The 17,910-nt window shown below is 34.1% G+C and overlaps 1 protein-coding gene across 1 annotated transcript in view; it reads left to right on the plus strand.

The window, feature by feature from the left end:
• The first annotated feature begins 4,008 nt into the window (after positions 1-4,008).
• LOC100369762 (ATP-binding cassette sub-family G member 4-like) overlaps positions 4,009-17,910 on the plus strand; it is a 64,829-nt gene continuing 50,927 nt past the window's right edge. Inside the window, exon 1 of the mRNA XM_085499253.1 lies at positions 4,009-4,409. Coding sequence (XP_085355379.1) covers positions 4,082-4,409 — 328 coding nt within the window. The 5' untranslated portion in view covers positions 4,009-4,081. The remainder of the gene's footprint in view (positions 4,410-17,910) is intronic.

Here is a 17,910-nt window from a genome sequence, read left to right on the forward strand (position 1 = left end):
TCCATAATTTTGATCCCAGACTGATCACCCATTCAAATAACGAGGAAATTAATACTAGCATTACAGTAGAGGAGGTTATGACTCAAATTAAAAAGTTAAATAATAATAAAGCAGCAGGTGTAGATTTAATTATAAATGAATTTCTGAAAAACAGTCGCGATGATATTACATCCTTGATTGTACAATTGTTTAATATAGTTTTGGACACTGGTATCGTTCCTACATCTTGGACAATGAGCTGTATTAAACAAATTTTTAAGAACACAGGTGACCCCAGTGACCCTGGCAACTACAGAGGCATTACGCTACTAAGTTGTTTAGGCAAATTATTTACAGCTGTTATTAATGACAGGTTGACATCTTATTTGAATTGTGTGGGTTCCTTGGGCGAAGAGCAAGCAGGGCGGGATATTCCACGCTAGATCACATTTTTGTCCTACACTTGGTTATTGATTTATATTTGCATAATAAGAAAAGGGTATACTGTGCCATGCATGTTTAGTTATTTACTTGCTTTTTGTAATTTTGGGCTGGTGCCTTATTATGCATTTATTCTAATTTATTAATTTATTTCGTGTGACGCTTCCATGTACATGCTTTTTTCGTTTGTATTATGTAATGTATATTATTTAGTTCTCTCATACCTCTATCGGAGGAAGCAAAGGGAATACATTATTATATTATATTTATATTAACAAACAAGCGTCTACCCACGAGTCTTTGCGTTTTTAGCGTGTGTTGTTATCGTCGCTTGGAACTCAATTCTCGCGCGTGCGCAGATGACGAACCTCCCGCTTTATTACTGTTCTTGGTGTGTGGGCCACTCAAACGAACTGTGTGCTCCCATACGAATGAGCTAACAATTTATTCCTGGAATGGAAATAGTTGAATGATTTGTCTGATTTGTGATTTTGGTTTTCCAATATTTCTGAAAACTTGTTCAAAATAATACTAAAGCTTGGCATTAGACGACAGTACATAATTTATATTCTGATAGATGCGATATCATTTTCTTAAAAAAATGAAGTGAAGTCACTTCACAAAACGCGACACTGATCAACGTTTACCATTGTGCAGTTTTTAGAAATTTCTCAAAATGATTGTGGACATGTAACTATACAATTTCATCAGCCTGCCAGAAAGTTAATAGCCATGTATTACAGACTATTTTAAGATATCTCTCATTCCAAGCACACCACTTTAATCTGTTTAATAAAAGCAGACGAAAACACAGGTCTGAGTTGTGAACGAGAATGTAAAGCATCAGCAATTATGGCGGCTGCAATAATTGAGCCCCGTTATTAATTAAAAAAGAAACATACCATGTTATCAGACCAGCGCGGGCATGTACGTTTATATTTTTACCAGCCCCAATGGAAATTGTTCATGACATGCATATTATGTACAGTAGAGCGCCACCTAGTATGCGCTAAGTTTAATTTCGCTGTGTTAAAACTTGCGGTTTTGAAATATAAATAAACTGAATAAATATTTAACATTTCTCATATTTTAAATTAAATGCTCATATTTTAACATCCGTTTCTCATATTTTGAATTGAATTACTCAAATTTTAAATTTAATTGTTCATATTATAAATTTTTATATTTTAATGTGTTACGATGATTTTAATTATGGCCCTTACAACGTTCCATTATTCGACCCACGTCGTTCTACACGTAATACGCAAGTTTTCGCATTGAACGGAAAATCAACTTATTAATACTAATTGAAATTTTTTTTCACTTTCATTTTTCATTTTATCTTCCATTATCCGATCGAAAACGAGAAATCACTTTATGTATTCCGGCCCACTGCGGTCCAGCTGACTAACAACCGCCCTCTGCAGTCTGAAAATACAAACAATTGAATATTATTATGGAAGAGATGGTATTCACTGGGTTTCATTTCAGCGGACTTGAGGTTGCAAAGATATGCACTGACTGTGTTTTAACTTCAGTGGTTTGTGGAGGAAACAATTCAATTTTTAAATTTTGAAGTTTCGGCGGAATAAGCGAAAATAAAGGAATAATGAAGAATGAACACTTCAGAAGTTGAACGTAATTTGTTTTACATCGAAACTCTAAACCTAGTCGATGACTTCGGCGACGTTCATACTACCACCCATTGGTGGCCGGATTAGGTTAAAGGGCGGTAGTCGTCGTGTCGCGTCTTGTTCGATATGGGACTCATAGCGACGTACACAACGCGTGTAAAATACATTGTTTATTTACATGAAATTCGAACACGCGCTGCGCGACGACCACCGCCCTTTAAGTACACCTGGGGGACACTCTCCGTGTTGGACATACAACCTTACAAAACAATGTTTTTTTTCACTGTTCACGTATTTCGTTTACTTCACTGTTCACGTGTTTTTTTTTACTTCACTGTTCACGTATTTTGTTCACTTCACTTCACTGTTCACGTATTCTGTTTACTTCCCTGTTCACGTATTTTGTTTACTGCCCTGTTCACGTAGTTTGTTTGCTTCCCTATTCACGTATTTTGTTTACTTCCCTGTTCACGTCTTTGGTTCACTTCCCTGTTCACGTCTTTGGTTCACTTCACTGTTCATGTATTTTGTTTACTTCGCGTTCACGTATTTGTTCCCTTCCCTGTTCACGTATTTTGTTTACTTCACTGTTCATGTATTTTGTTTACTTCACCGTTCACCTATTTTGTTCACGCATTTTGTTCACTTCACTGTTAACGTATTTGGTTCAATTCACTGTTCACGTATTTTGTTACTTCCGTGTTCACGTATTTTGTTTACTTCCCCCTTCACGTATTTTCCTTATTTTACTGTTCACGTACTTTGTTACTTCACTGTTCACGTTTGTTGTTACTACCCGTGCAATGAGCGTTGCATGAGTCGGAGTTTCGGGGAACGGTCTCGAATGATAAAAGACATAATTAAATCATTCGGTGAGTTTATTGATTGCTGATTTTAACAATAAATGTATTATTTTCTTCTGAATACTTTTGTTTTCCTTCGAGTGCACACACACACTGGAACATAGAAGTACCAATCTCTATAGTGTATCGTGATGATTCGAATAATTTATCAACCAAAACTTTTAATAAAACAGAGAATAAAAAGGAACTATTTTAGTATATTATTTACGAGCGTCAATAAAGCAATGCTCTAATCTAGTCTAATTTGTTCTATTCTATTACATTCTAATCTGCGTGGTCCAAACGATGGAAAATACATGAGTGTTCGTAGCAAAGTTGTGGATCCAGAGCACTGCTCATTCTCACTTTTTTCATGATTTTGTGGTATGCCGGTATAGTAATTCACGACTCTGGAAAAAATTCTGGAATAAAGTGATGAAGAGTCGCAAATGAGCACAAGTAACGCGACAGGACACTCGTGATGTTGATAGGTTGTTTTATTTTGTTTATAAACAAAGATACGATATTATTACACGCTTCTTCCCGAAGTACCGGACCTCGAAGCTACTGTCTTCGAGGTAAACCATAGACATCATGATATGTTTTGGAGTCGGTGAGCACCCCCCCCCCCCGAGACAGCTAAGTATCCAGCTAAGTATTCACACTTTAAAATAGCTGGAGTGGAAGTAACATGTTCTTTAAATATATAAGTCTGTGACCTCTTTAAAAATTGCAATGGGAACATGGTTTAGGGAAAAAAGAAAGCGCAAACAAAGATTGCCGGTCGTATGTGTATCATGATGAGAAAGGAATCCAAACCTCCTTCGAATTAATATGATCCACCCTTATCTGTTTCAAATGGATATGTTGCTTAACGTTTATGACAAGGGCTCTATCTGGTTTAATTGGTGAGTAAAATGTTCTCACCACTCGTCCAATCTCGGTTTGATATTCCGCACACAGCAAAAACTCGTCATGAACCTTCAACTCCTCCGAACAGAATGGATCCGTCTTCTTAAAAATAGCCTCTGTTGGAAACCGACAACGTGAATGACATCATTGAGTTATAATTTGGCGAATCGACCAATAAGAATTGAGTATTTTGTTTTGTGGACAATGGCCATGTGATGTGCACAATGGAAAGTAAGCACACAGCATAGCGGCGGTTTAGGGACTCGTAGGTGGATGGATGTACGTACACAACACCATGAAAATCAACTGTCGACTGCCTTTAAACTAAACAACCATTCCCAGAGCCAAGAAAACATCTCGCCTGTCACCGTTTCATCAAGAATTATACAACCCCGAATTATGGCCGAGATGAGCTCCGTGATGGTTAACTTAAAGGCCGGCGAACCACCCCCGAATGGATCGGCGGTGATGATGAAGCGGGTTGAAAGCCGGTTCTTCGAAGCTCAGAACCGATCTCCGTTCACAAAGAGACCACCGGTGAAAGTTGAGTTTCGAGACTTGACGTACACCGTACAGGAAGGCTACCTCTGCAGAAAAAAGGGTAAGGCTTTCTCAATTATTCTTGAATATTAGAACGCACACTTCCCGCTCACCCTTATATTTGGAATAATATTAATAATTTCTCCATAATGATATTTTGCGACCATCGCACTAAATTTAGACAAATTATAATCCATAATTACTAGTACATGATGGTGGTCTACCAGGACTTTTTACTCTTTTTCCTTAGAAACATTTTCACAGTATCGACATACCCGGCACAAATGTAGTAACGAGCACTCACGCTTTTTCTGACACGTAATGTATGACTGATCCCAGTCATGTAATGAGAGACCGATCGAGAGCCACCTTGTATAACCAAGCTGCATCATAAGTGCTTTCCGCTCACAGGTTTTTGATTTGTATGTATACAATTATACAAAATATACGTAAATAATACAAAAACATCATTATTGAAGAAATAGAGCCATACTTATACCGTATTTGCTCTATTAATTAATCATGTGTTACTGTAAAATGACTAATTTTCACTGGGTTTAAATTTCGCTGATTTACCATTTCAGGCATATTCAGTGGGTTTTAAATTCACGGTTTGATCATTTAGATAATGTGTTCTATGCTAAATTTTACATATTCACTGGGCTTTAATTTAGCGCATTTTCCAGTCAGCGAAATAAGCAAAATTAAAACCCAGTGAATAATTAATCCTTTTACAGTACATAAATAGAAGAGGTGTGTGCAACGGTTATATTTCATAATATATAAAATAAATGCAACTGTTGGGGTATATGTGCTTCTAAGAGAGGAAATACAGTGCTATTATCTAATTTTAATAATAACAATACGCTGAGATATTAATATCAAATTAAACAATAAACTTTAAGAGTGAATACTGATATTCAGGTATTAATAATAATATTTGCAAATTTTTTTTATGTTAAAATTCACAGCTATGTTTTATGAATTAGCATGGATGCTATTGTACTGGGAGCCAAGCTTCTGTACAGAATCAATAATTAAGGATTCCCTAATTAACACACCGACATATACACTTGTGCCGTCATTGTGCCGTCATTTTGAAGCGTGTAACTTCAATTTGATAGATAGTTGTGTTTCTCATCATCTTTCCAGAGCCGATTCATAATCGTCTTTTTATGACGTCATTTTACAACATTATATCGTAGACCTCCGAACCTAAATGGATCAATTAGTTCCATTTACCAGTTATAAATTGCATGTGTTGTCTGATGCCACTTGGATGTGTATTGACACCAATTTAAGGTCATGTGTTGTTAATAAGGTTAATTTTTTATTAACTATTTCAACTTTTCCAACAGTTAGGAAATATTTTTCTTTTTTATTGATCCTTCCCCATCTTAATATATCTGAATATGGTGATATATCATTTGAGTGTAACCTGCTAGCACTATATATACTTTTACATTGACTTGACAAGATAAGGATTAATAACATTTATGCATTAATAAGCTACTAACTTTATTAACTTGTCAGCGTCTACTTTACCCTTGCCCAGTTTACAGAATACGAACAATGGCCGGAGAATAGCAGCTGATCCATGTGCTTCCTTTGTTATTGTGAGGTCAGCTGACAGAGCCTGTTATCCATATGTATATGTTACAGCATTAATCTTATTGCTAGTGTAATGAGTCTGTCCAGTCAGACTCTGTTGAGCTAATACATACCATTCATAGACTGGCTTCATGATACAGTATGTATATAGGTTAAAATGCATACAGACGTTCACTCTTGATTCTTAAGTCTGTATAACATTTACTCTAAATCGCTAGAAATTTTTCGTGATTTTACGAGTTTCGTGAAGACAAAATTTTGCTAGTCACTGACTCTCAGATTCCCCCGAAAATTGTCACTGTTACAAATTTATCAATTTTCACTGTATTAAAAATTTTTCAAAAAATTTGTCTCCGCCCTCTTTATAAATGTGTTATGAAATAAATGTAAATATAGTCATTGCCCACAGCTCTAGTTTAAAGGGCGGTAGTCGTCGTGCCACGCATGCGCGAGATATATTGGTCATCATATAAACAAAGATGGCGACTTTGACTGTTGCGCAGATCAACGAGTACAAACTGAGACTTTACCAAGCTTCAATTAGGTAATTTTAGGCGATTGGGAGGTATCTAAAACGGCACCAACGGTAATTAGTGCAAGTCACGCCCAGGTTAAACCTCATACTTGTGATTTCAATTAGAAGAGCGCATTGGATTGTTGGAAACTCTGTGTTTATGAACATAAATGTCGCACGTGCGCGGCACGACGACTGCTGCCCTTTAATGTAAGTGGACAAATAATGTTGTAGCATTGCGTGGGTCCATCTCGATCCTCATTATGACATCCGTGAAGCTATATCTGACAAAATGGTTATTTTCTTGCTTTTACAATTCAGTCCTGATTTTCCCTTGCCACACATCGGACAATCGCAATAGAAGCATGCATACGAGCTGAAAAGGTTATTTCGATACTCTCAAAACAGGAAACCATTTAATATAGTTACATAAAGATGTCTAATAAGTTGCGACACGATATATCACAGGGAAAAATAGGGGTTGTCTATTTCAATAACATATGTGGATGAATGTCAAGTAGATTGTGGTAAGTTTAAAAAAAAACATTTGTGGTTATAATGCATACATGTAGCGGTAATGCATTCATTGTAATGTGGTTAGTGATAGACAGAGAATGTAGCTATCGTAGCTATGACGTTTTTTAATTCTAACCGTGGTGAATATATTTACATTTTTTTTTACCAGATGTGACAAATTCTTATGTATAAATCAGTCATTTAAGTTAGTTGGCTACCATGGAAACAAATAATCTAATTTCCCTGACATTACAGTATTTTTTGTTTTTTACAAAACCCAGATATAACGAATAATATCCAGGGTCATGAAAATGGTGATTTTTTTAGTTCACCTAAATTTGACCTTTTGAAATTTGCCCTCCGCTAACTCTAATCTACTGATGAGATATCTTAAAACTTTACCTCCTAAAATTACTTGATAATAATTTATAGTTTTAGAACTGCTGGTATTAATAAAAAAATTCAAGTCACCAAAACCGAATTGTATGTACCGTATTTGGTCTATTAGCTTCTTGTGCTCTTGAACCCTAATTTGGTCAAGTCAATGTAAAAAACGTAAGACGGACAGAGTTAGGGTTAATGTAAATATGGTCAATATTTATATATACAAATGTATAGGGAAATATTTTTAGAATCCATGATAGAAGATTTGTAATTTTTGACTTGTGTGCTGGTTTGGAGATGTGTTTCTAATAATAAAAAGTAAATTTGATATATTATGCTAAACAGTGGATACTATAACAATTAGTTAGATAGTTCTACAAGCTGATAATTTCACATTTGGGATGAAGCATATATACAAGGCAACATATGATACATCAAAAAAACTGCCAACAAACAAGCTGTTCTCTGATTGGAGTTAATTAGTGGTTAGTAGCCAATTAGGGAGAATCTTGTAAGTCGCTGCCCATTGGCTCTGATTTCATGGAGAAATTTTTTTTTGAAACATTTACCTAGCTTTCTCTCATGTAACGATGTTTAGACGTTGGAGTTTAGAATTCAGGACACTTGTAAATTAATCATGACTTCTTGCTCTACTTAGGGGGAAAAAAAAACTTTGTAATATTGGTCTTTTAAGTGTTTTTATAAATTTATAACATCATGTTTTGTTCCATCAATATTAATTATTTATATTTGTTATTTTTAATATTATTTCTGACAAGAATAAATAAGTAATTTCTAGCAGTAGAATAGTATTATAGTAGTAGTATTTATACGAAAACATATGATATTAGTTTGGTATAGGTAATTCTACATTCTTAGTAGCAGGGGGTTAAAAATAAGAGTCACAGCCAGGCATGATATGTAAAGTGATATTCTAGAAACTGTGTTATAACTTACAGCGGTAGCATCTTAACAAATGATATCACCTTGCCTCGGCCAGTCAGCTCTCTAGATTCTAATTGCTTAGCCAACACAGTCATTTGTATTTTAATCATACTGTAAATTATGTGAGAAAAATTTTCTGTCGTAATATAACATTTTTTTGGGGGTTACTTTATACTGATTTGTACTTACTATACGTGTAATTTTTTTCTTCTAAAATTCTATGGTTTATATGGTATAATTTTTGCCTGTACAAACACCTATACCAAGATTACCTCATGAGATCTCATCAGAGAGAGACCTGAGTATTCTCAACATGCAAATTATGTGTGAAATGAGGTAAATCTCATATGAGATCAATATATGGAAATTTATAGAAATTCTCATGCGAGTATGCATAACTTGATTCGTGCATGAAAGGTTGGTACTAGCAGTATGTGAGTGAGTGGTTCATCTAAGTGTTCGCGATAATTGATCTATCTCTTGGCTGCACAAACAGTGGATCATCTGATTATGTGGTTTTGTTATAATTCATCTAGAAAATGGGGAGCCCCCAGGTGTTTAGTCAGATGTAGCTTTTAGAACCTAAAAGGGTACATTGAGTATATTGCTGGTACGGTCCTATTCCACTATGAGCAGCATAAATCAGGCCTTGTTTCATTAAGCTAACAAGTTTCTGAATTTTTTCTGTTTCTAATAAAACCTAGTTATTCAAGGGACATGTATGTACCAGTTTATCTGGATTTGGAAGTGATGTGCAAATTAGATCCAGTTAGACACAGTGTTTAGCGATTAATTTTGGATAACTAAGGGGCGTGCCAACTAGATTTGTGTATTCATGGGGTATATTTATATAGGATCAACTTTTTTTTTTCCAATTTGTTATATTTACTTATGTTAATGTTTTATTTTTATTTTTACAAGAGTTTATTAAATTTTATTGAAATGTAGATTAAGGTCATCAGTTCAATACAAGAAATAGATACATTGTAATGTACATCATGATTTTATAAATAGTTTAGAAATAGAAATTTCGTAGTGAAAGTTGAAATTATACTCTAGTAAAATAATAACAAAACACTGATGTTTGCGTAAATGCTTGCATTACCAATAGAGCAAATACAGTACATAAAATAGGGAGGTTTAATGCGAGTAAACACAAATGTTAAATACATTGTTTGTTTACAAGAATGAAATTAAGACTCAGCACTGTGCACATTAATAGTTGCTCGGTTATTTGATCACATGACTCATTTATTCATTTCGTACCTCATACATCTTCACTGAGTATTACACATGGGTTCGAAAATATGAAAAATTGACAAAAAAATCAGTTTGTCCATGTATATAACCACGGGCAGATGTGATAAATGATAAGAGCAGCTAAACATTATTGAAATATAAAAGGTTATATCGACTGTGAACTTATGAGACCGAGAGGAGTAACAGCTGTGAAAGTTTGTTGACCCCGCTTCCAAGTATGACAATGCAGAATATCCTACAGGTGTTACAATGCGTTTACATTATTTATGTCTCTTAGGAAATGACTACATGTAATAGTTGCCATGGTTACAAAATGACGAGTTGGCATGTTATTTTTCTAATAATAGCGCATGCTTATATTAGCTGAATAGTTAGTGAATTTTTATTAATATCAATTTTAGACTGTTATATTACGTAATACAGAGACATTTAATCTAATTAAGTTTTGTATATGTTTATTTGCGCGTTCAAACAGAGGTGAAGTGATAACGCAATAAACTGCATTCGTTTTGCCCAATCAAATTGCAAAGATTAGCATATCAGTTAGTAGTACATGTGGTTAGGGTATAGACAAATATGTGCGTAGTCCTTGGAATTAAATAATAATTGTTTTGCAGGGCTACCAGTTTTAATTTAAGAGCTGGTAGTTCCATAGAAATATTGGGTGCATCAGGTTTAGTAGGTACTTACAGCCATGCAGAAAAGTGTGAGTGAATGTAATTAAATAAATGAATGAATGAATGAATGATGAATGAATGAATGAATGAATGAATGAATGAATGAATGAATGAATGAATGGCTACTGTTAGTTTTAAGGCCTGTCAAAGTATTTTTAAGTTGCCCTAATTAGCTCCCCTCAATCTCTCTAATGATTCATTTCTCAACTTTTTATTTCAAAAGACCTAATTTTATCAATAGATGTATCAATATAAAAAAAAAAGATTTTTACAAATTTATCTATTTATTAGATGATGACAAAGAGAAACTAAAAAATTAAGATATCTCAACTAGTTTCCATGGAAACAATGCTTCTGAGTATTCTGCATAATAAACCCTAGCCTAGTGTCCATCTTCTTGAATCGAAAAATTGTCAAAACACATACATTGTACAATTTAGTTTGATAAATCTCAGTTCAGATACAATAAATTTGTTCTCCAGACTTTCAAAAAGCCTGGAGTGCAAGTTGCTGGGAATAATTTTGTGAAATGTCAGAAGTGCATTTGCTGCGTCCTATCTTAAATAATATATTACGTCTTCGTGCCTGCAATAAATATTTGTGTGTGGTGCTCAGAGCGAATAACTTGCATTAAGAATACATTTAATATTTGAGTCTCCAAGCAAGCAAAATTAAACTAAAACCCAAGACAAAAAAATCTTTAATATATTAGAAAGTATTGTTCATATCCCTGAAGCAAGTACTGTAGAATACTTTATGTTCGCTTGGAATTTATTTTCGCTATTTTCGCTGAAGGGATGTCTTTGTGAAAATAAAATCCAGCGAATATACTTTTTTCCTTATATTTCACATTAAACTCATCAAAAATCAGTGAAAATAAATTTCACACAAAACGCCCAAAAAACCTTTTCAGCGAAAATTAATTCCAGCGAAAACAAAGTATTGCACAGTACATAAAAAAACGAATTAGTAACAAATGGCTGGTCTACTGACAACGCTTGTAATTTGAGTAGCACGTAATTAAAGCCTTCTGGTTATGAATGGTGCTGGTGTATTTATTTGTTCGGTGGGTGATTGTGGCTGTACTTTTGTATAGCTCTAAAAATGTTAATCTGTTTGTAACAATACGTCTAAGCTGTAGGGATATGCCAAACTCAAAACTAGACTTGTTTTCAAATAACAATGACATGCAGTGGTACAACTCGTACAAATGTTTGTGGGAAGATCTGTACACTTTTTATTTTTATTTTACATATTTTCTCGGTTAATTTTGTGGTTGTAATTTGCTATTGGCTGCAGATCTCTCCCTCTCTCTCTCTAAAAAAAAATTTAAAATGACCAACATTTTTACAGGAATGATAATTGCATTCAAACATTTGTTATTAAACACTTTGAACAATTTAGTTGTCAACATTTCACTAGAACGTCAATTTATATCAATTGCAAAAAAAAACATTATTTCTGAATGTTTAGTTATAACTATGACAGTTATTTCTGACATACTTTTGCTTAAATCTCTAGCTGTCATTTGAGTTCCCTTCATTACCAGACTGAAAGCTAACAGTCCTGAAAGCTAATAATGCCCATAGTGATTGACTATACGTGCAATATCCTTTTTTTTTTAATTAGATATTGCCTCAACTGATGTCACATTACATTGTATATGTCAGGCTATGTCCGGAGTGCAGCTGAAAACAGATGCTCTTTATTATTCAGTATATGATTATATTGGTTGATTTATAGGCACAGTGACACTGTGTTGTGAAACTGAAATCTGTGGTATTTGTTTTAAGAAATTTATATGAAATCTATAATTTTGTCTACCAGGTTTATGTCAGTCTTATGAGGAAGTTCAGATGAGTTTGGTAGGGGTTGGGAGAAGGGATAGACATCTATTGAGTAGTTGAATATAGCCAAAAAAATTATATTTCTAACTGATTCACTGTTAATTTAGTACCGGTATTGTTTTTGTTTCAATTGCCAATAAATTAAATAGTTAAAAATAGTAAAACATTCTCATCATAAGAATGTATTGGGTAGATAAATTAGCTACATTGACTAGATAGCTAAATTAGCTACATCTTGAATTAGTACACTGACTGGGTAGCTAAATTAGATACATCTTGAATTAGTACATTGACTGGGTAGCTAAATTAGCTACATCTTGAATTAGTACATTGACTGGGTAGCTAAATTAGATACATCTTGAATTAGTACATTGACTGGGTAGCTAAATTAGCTACATCTTGAATTAGTACACTGACTGGGTAGCTAAATTAGCTACATCTTGAATTAGTACATTGACTGGGTAGCTAAATTAGCTACATCTTGAATTAGTACATTGACTACGTAGCTAAATTAGCTACATCTTGAATTAGTACACTGACTGGGTAGCTAAATTAGCTACATCTTGAATTAGTACATTGACTGGGTAGCTAAATTAGCTACATCTTGAATTAGTACACTGACTGGGTAGCTAAATTAGCTACATCTTGAATTAGTACATTGACTGGGTAGCTAAATTAGCTGCATCTTGAATTAGTACATTGACTGGGTAGCTAAATTAGCTGCATCTTAAATTAGTACATTGACTGGGTAGCTAAATTAACTACATCTTGAATTAGTACATTGACTACATATCTAAATTAGCTACATCTTGAATTAGTACACTGACTGGGTAGCTAAATTAGCTACATCTTGAATTAGTACATTGACTGGGTAGCTAAATTAGCTACATCTTAAATTAGTACATTGACTAGATAGCTAAATTAGCTACATCTTGAATTAGTACACTGACCGGGTAGCTAAATTAGCTACATCTTGAATTAGTACACTGACCGGGTAGCTAAATTAGCTACATCTTGAATTAGTACACTGACCGGGTAGCTAAATTAGCTACATCTTGAATTAGTACACTGACCGGGTAGCTAAATTAGCTACATCTTGAATTAGTACATTGACTACGTAGCTAAATTAGCTGCATCTTGAATTAGTACACTGACTGGGTAGCTAAATTATCTACATCTTGAATTAGTACACTGACCGGGTAGCTAAATTAGCTACATCTTGAATTAATCTATTGACTGGGTAGCTAAATTAGCTGCATCTTGAATTAGTACACTGACTGGGTAGCTAAATTAGCTACATCTTGAATTAGTACACTGACCGGGTAGCTAAATTAGCTACATCTTGAATTAGTACATTGACTACGTAGCTAAATTAGCTACATCTTGAATTAGTACACTGACCGGGTAGCTAAAGTAGCTACATCTTGAATTAGTACACTGACTGGGTAGCTAAATTATCTACATCTTGAATTAGTACACTGACCGGGTAGCTAAATTAGCTACATCTTGAATTAGTACACTGACCGGGTAGCTAAATTAGCTACATCTTGAATTAGTACACTGACCGGGTAGCTAAATTAGCTGCGTCTTGAATTAGTACATTGACTACGTAGCTAAATTAGCTACATCTTGAATTAGTACACTGACTGGGTAGCTAAATTAGCTACATCTTGAATTAGTACACTGACTGGGTAGCTTAATTAGCTACATCTTGAATTAGTACATTGACTGGGTAGCTAAATTAGCTGCATCTTGAATTAGTACATTGACTGGGTAGCTAAATTAGCTGCATCTTAAATTAGTACATTGACTGGGTAGCTAAATTAACTACATCTTGAATTAGTACATTGACTACATATCTAAATTAGCTACATCTTGAATTAGTACACTGACTGGGTAGCTAAATTAGCTACATCTTGAATTAGTACATTGACTGGGTAGCTAAATTAGCTACATCTTAAATTAGTACATTGACTAGATAGCTAAATTAGCTACATCTTGAATTAGTACACTGACTGGGTAGCTTAATTAGCTGCATCTTGAATTAATCTATTGACTGGGTAGCTAAATCAGCTGCATCTTGAATTAATCCATTGACTGGGTAGTTAAATTAGCTACATCTTGAATTATTAAATCAGCTGAAATGTGTTTCTAGGTAGTGTTGTCTGCTTTATAGTTCATTTATTCTCATAAGCCATGGAGCATTGCAAGGTACATGTAGTTACCTGGCAATATTTGCAGTGAAATTGAATATTTCAGTGACTGCATGCAACTGAAATTTACTGTTTATCTGAAGACAATTTACTTGAAGTTCAAGTGTGATGTATCTTGAAAGTTTAACTCTTGCTAGATTACCGGTACCTATCTCCAATCAATTTCTAGAGTTTTATGTTTCCATAGCAACTGACCACCACACATTGAATTAACCCAATAGCTGTACATTGAAAAGGGGATCACGAAAATGCCCCTAGTTACATGTCGGTAACAGTGCGTGGTAACTAAACCTGGAGAATAGTTAATTGAATTTCATTGTGCACAAATATGAGTACCCTTCTTTGTAGGGGTCATTAGCTCGCTGATGGAGATACTGTCGCATACCAAAGCTGTCTGACTGGGTTTACCTGAGGTGCTTGTACTTATATAATTATATGTGGTCGTCATGGTTTTCTGTGTCCATGTGTTGTAACCAGCCACCATCTTTCAATTTTCAGTTGTAATATTTCAAGAGTTAGTGATTAAAATCTGGGAGCCGATTTGTAGATACAAAATATGTAATTATTAATTTCTTTTTTAATAATATAAATAAGCTATTGAATAACAAATATTGACAAAACAAACTTTGTGTTGAGCTAGTATGATAATAACAATATTAGGCTCTGTGAACTATTTTAATTTTGCGAAAGAGAAATTTTCCCAAATCAGAGATAATTCTGAAATTTTGTAGTAGTGATATCTTCCCTATGTTTTATAATAGTTACTTTTGTGAGATTTTGTTCTCAAGATTGCCATAAAATTTCAAAATCGTGGTAGTTCTTAGCAATGAAAATTAAACGGTTTACTGTACAGTACTCGGCCATTTTGCTTTTGAATGCTCTGTGTTTAGAGCGTAGCGTTCACATTGTCATGGGTTTCACTAATGCATTTAATAGCAGGCCATCATCCTGTAACAATAGGCCCCAAAGAAATAGAAAGGTTTTCAGCAGTGCAAAGTGGCCAGCGGAGGCGGTGGGGGGTGGAGGCGGAGAGAGACCAAAAAGTAGACGACCAATTTGACGACCATATTGCCGGTGGCCGACTCTTAACGAAACACCTGCATTGTTGATAAGATCAACAACAGCAAGCAAAGCAGAAAATTGAATAAATCTTTTAAAAAACAAGCTGCTCTCTGATTGGTCTGATTAGTAGATGTTAGATTTAGGTAGCCAATCAGACGCAATCTTGTAAGTAGCTTCACATTGATACAAGTAAAAACATGTTATGTACGATTTATGCTGACATTGCCACTTTAGCTTTCTGCATTCATTTATGCGTGACCTGACAAATAGATTAGTGTAATGTGACATACAGATCAATATATTGAATACTTAGCAATTATCAAATCAATCAATGTCAGGTTGAACTTTATTTTTAGTTCGCTGCCTGCTCGATGGATGATTTGGCAGTTGAGTTGAAACACGTATACAAGGCAGAATTTGGTACAACGAAAACACCTGTTAACAAAGAAGCTGCTCTCTGATTGGTCTGATTAGTAGATGTTAGATTTAGGTAGCCAATCAGACGCAATCTTGTAAGTAGCTTTGCATTGAATCCAAGTTAGGGGGTTCATCAAGATCATGATTATAAATAATGAGTTAAAGGGCCTTGGTGAATGTATTAAGCGATCACATGTATTAATATCAGTGACATAGGGATGCTACAATATTGTATAATTTTATTAATCATTTTTAAACATGATTGTTTAGTGTATTAAATGACTTGTTAATTTGTTGTTATAGTGCTTTCATTAAACGAATTAACTGGAATAATTATTCATAAATTATCATTCTAAATGCCGTCAAGTAGCAGCTAAGGCAGACCAGTCAATATGAATGTGAGGGAGATAATCTGTGATAAATCGTGGTAGATTTGACAAATTCTTGTGACCATAATATTTGACATGCATTCTGAACAGAGCAAATAGATATACTGTGGAATACTTTATTTCCACTTAGAATTAATTTTCGCTATTTTTGCTGAAGGAATGATTCAGTGTAAATAAAATCCAGCGAATATACCTTTTTTCTATATTTTACATTCAACTTGTCAAAAATCAGTGAAAATTAATTCCGTACAAAACAAGCGAAAATTAATTCCAGCTAAAATAAAATATTTTACAGTAACAGTGTGGCAACACTATAAAATGTGTGAATAAAGGGTTAATGGACTTTACTATTCTCAATAACCTGTGTTTTTCCTTGTCACCTGGGATACAGCACCCGCATCACTCATTGCTAAGCAACCAGCCTGAACATTAACCCTGTCAATTTTAAAGTCAGTTGATTATCAGGACCAGTGCAATAGAACAAAAGGTACATTGAGCTGAGATCAGTTGGGAGCTGGTGAAGGTCATAGGTCAGTGGTTTAGCTTAGGAGGAGAAGGAGGATGGGAGTGTGGATGATACTAATTAGCTTATCATACAATCCACATATATTGTACAGAATATTTAAGTGAAAATAAAACAATTATTGCGATTCAGGTAACTGTTCCCTTACCCTTGTTTTAGAATTTTTTTTTATTTCATGCAAATTACAACAAAATGAATTTAATTATATGGAAATTTAATATTTATAACGAGTGCTTGTATGAGGAGAAACTATCTTGAAAACTAACTAGCCTAGGATTCCATCTTTTATGTTCATACTTAAAACATTATTATATATATTCTAGTGAGAAAACCTAGCAAAAAAAAATAAATAAATAAAAAAACATAAAAAATAAACCTCCCCAAAAAATACTACTCCAACTTACTGGTGTACTTCATATATGATTTTTGTTTTTGTTTTTTGACCTAAATACCAAATGCGTTTATTTGGTCAAATATTGATGTAACTACCGGTAGTGACAATAAAAAAAAGTAATTCAAAGGTCTGACAAGCACAGTGTTGGTTACTGTATGAGCGTACAATGAATATAGGCTTCGTAGTAAATAACAAACCAAGTTCCTAATATCACTTGAGGTTATACATGTACAATCATACTGACTGTATGCTTACCTTTTGTTGAAATATTCTCAAATAGAGGCCTGAACATTTGAATGTGATACATGTAGTTTGTAGAGTAGTTTGTGTACTTTGAAATAGTGTAGCGAATTTTAACTTGATTCGTGAATCAGCAAATTCAAAAATTTTATCTGAAATATCAGCATTCCGAGAATAGACATACATTTACACTGAATTAGCTATTTTTTAATACTTTAATGGCAGAATTACTGGGATTTTGAGGTCAGATCCTATCTCAGATCAAACTTCAAAAAAAAAAAAATGAAAGAGGTTTTTGCATTGTGCATATATACATGTACTTGTATGTGTTTCATTGTAATGTTGTCAGACATGTACTTTTTAGGTCATGACCCTGTCCCCTTGTTCTGCTTTCTTCAGGTGATGTTGGTATTTTCAAATTTTCTAAAAGGTAGACCCTTAGAAACTTGGGTGGGAGGGGGGTAGAAAAAAATGCACAGAAAACAATCATGGAAAAAAATCCTGAAGAGATCAATAATAGAAAAAATATTACATGTAGGTAATAAAAAAATTATAGCAAATTAATCTTTG

Source organism: Saccoglossus kowalevskii, chromosome 5 (assembly GCF_978046115.1).
Source record: "Saccoglossus kowalevskii chromosome 5, keSacKowa6.1, whole genome shotgun sequence".
NCBI lineage: Eukaryota > Metazoa > Hemichordata > Enteropneusta > Harrimaniidae > Saccoglossus > Saccoglossus kowalevskii.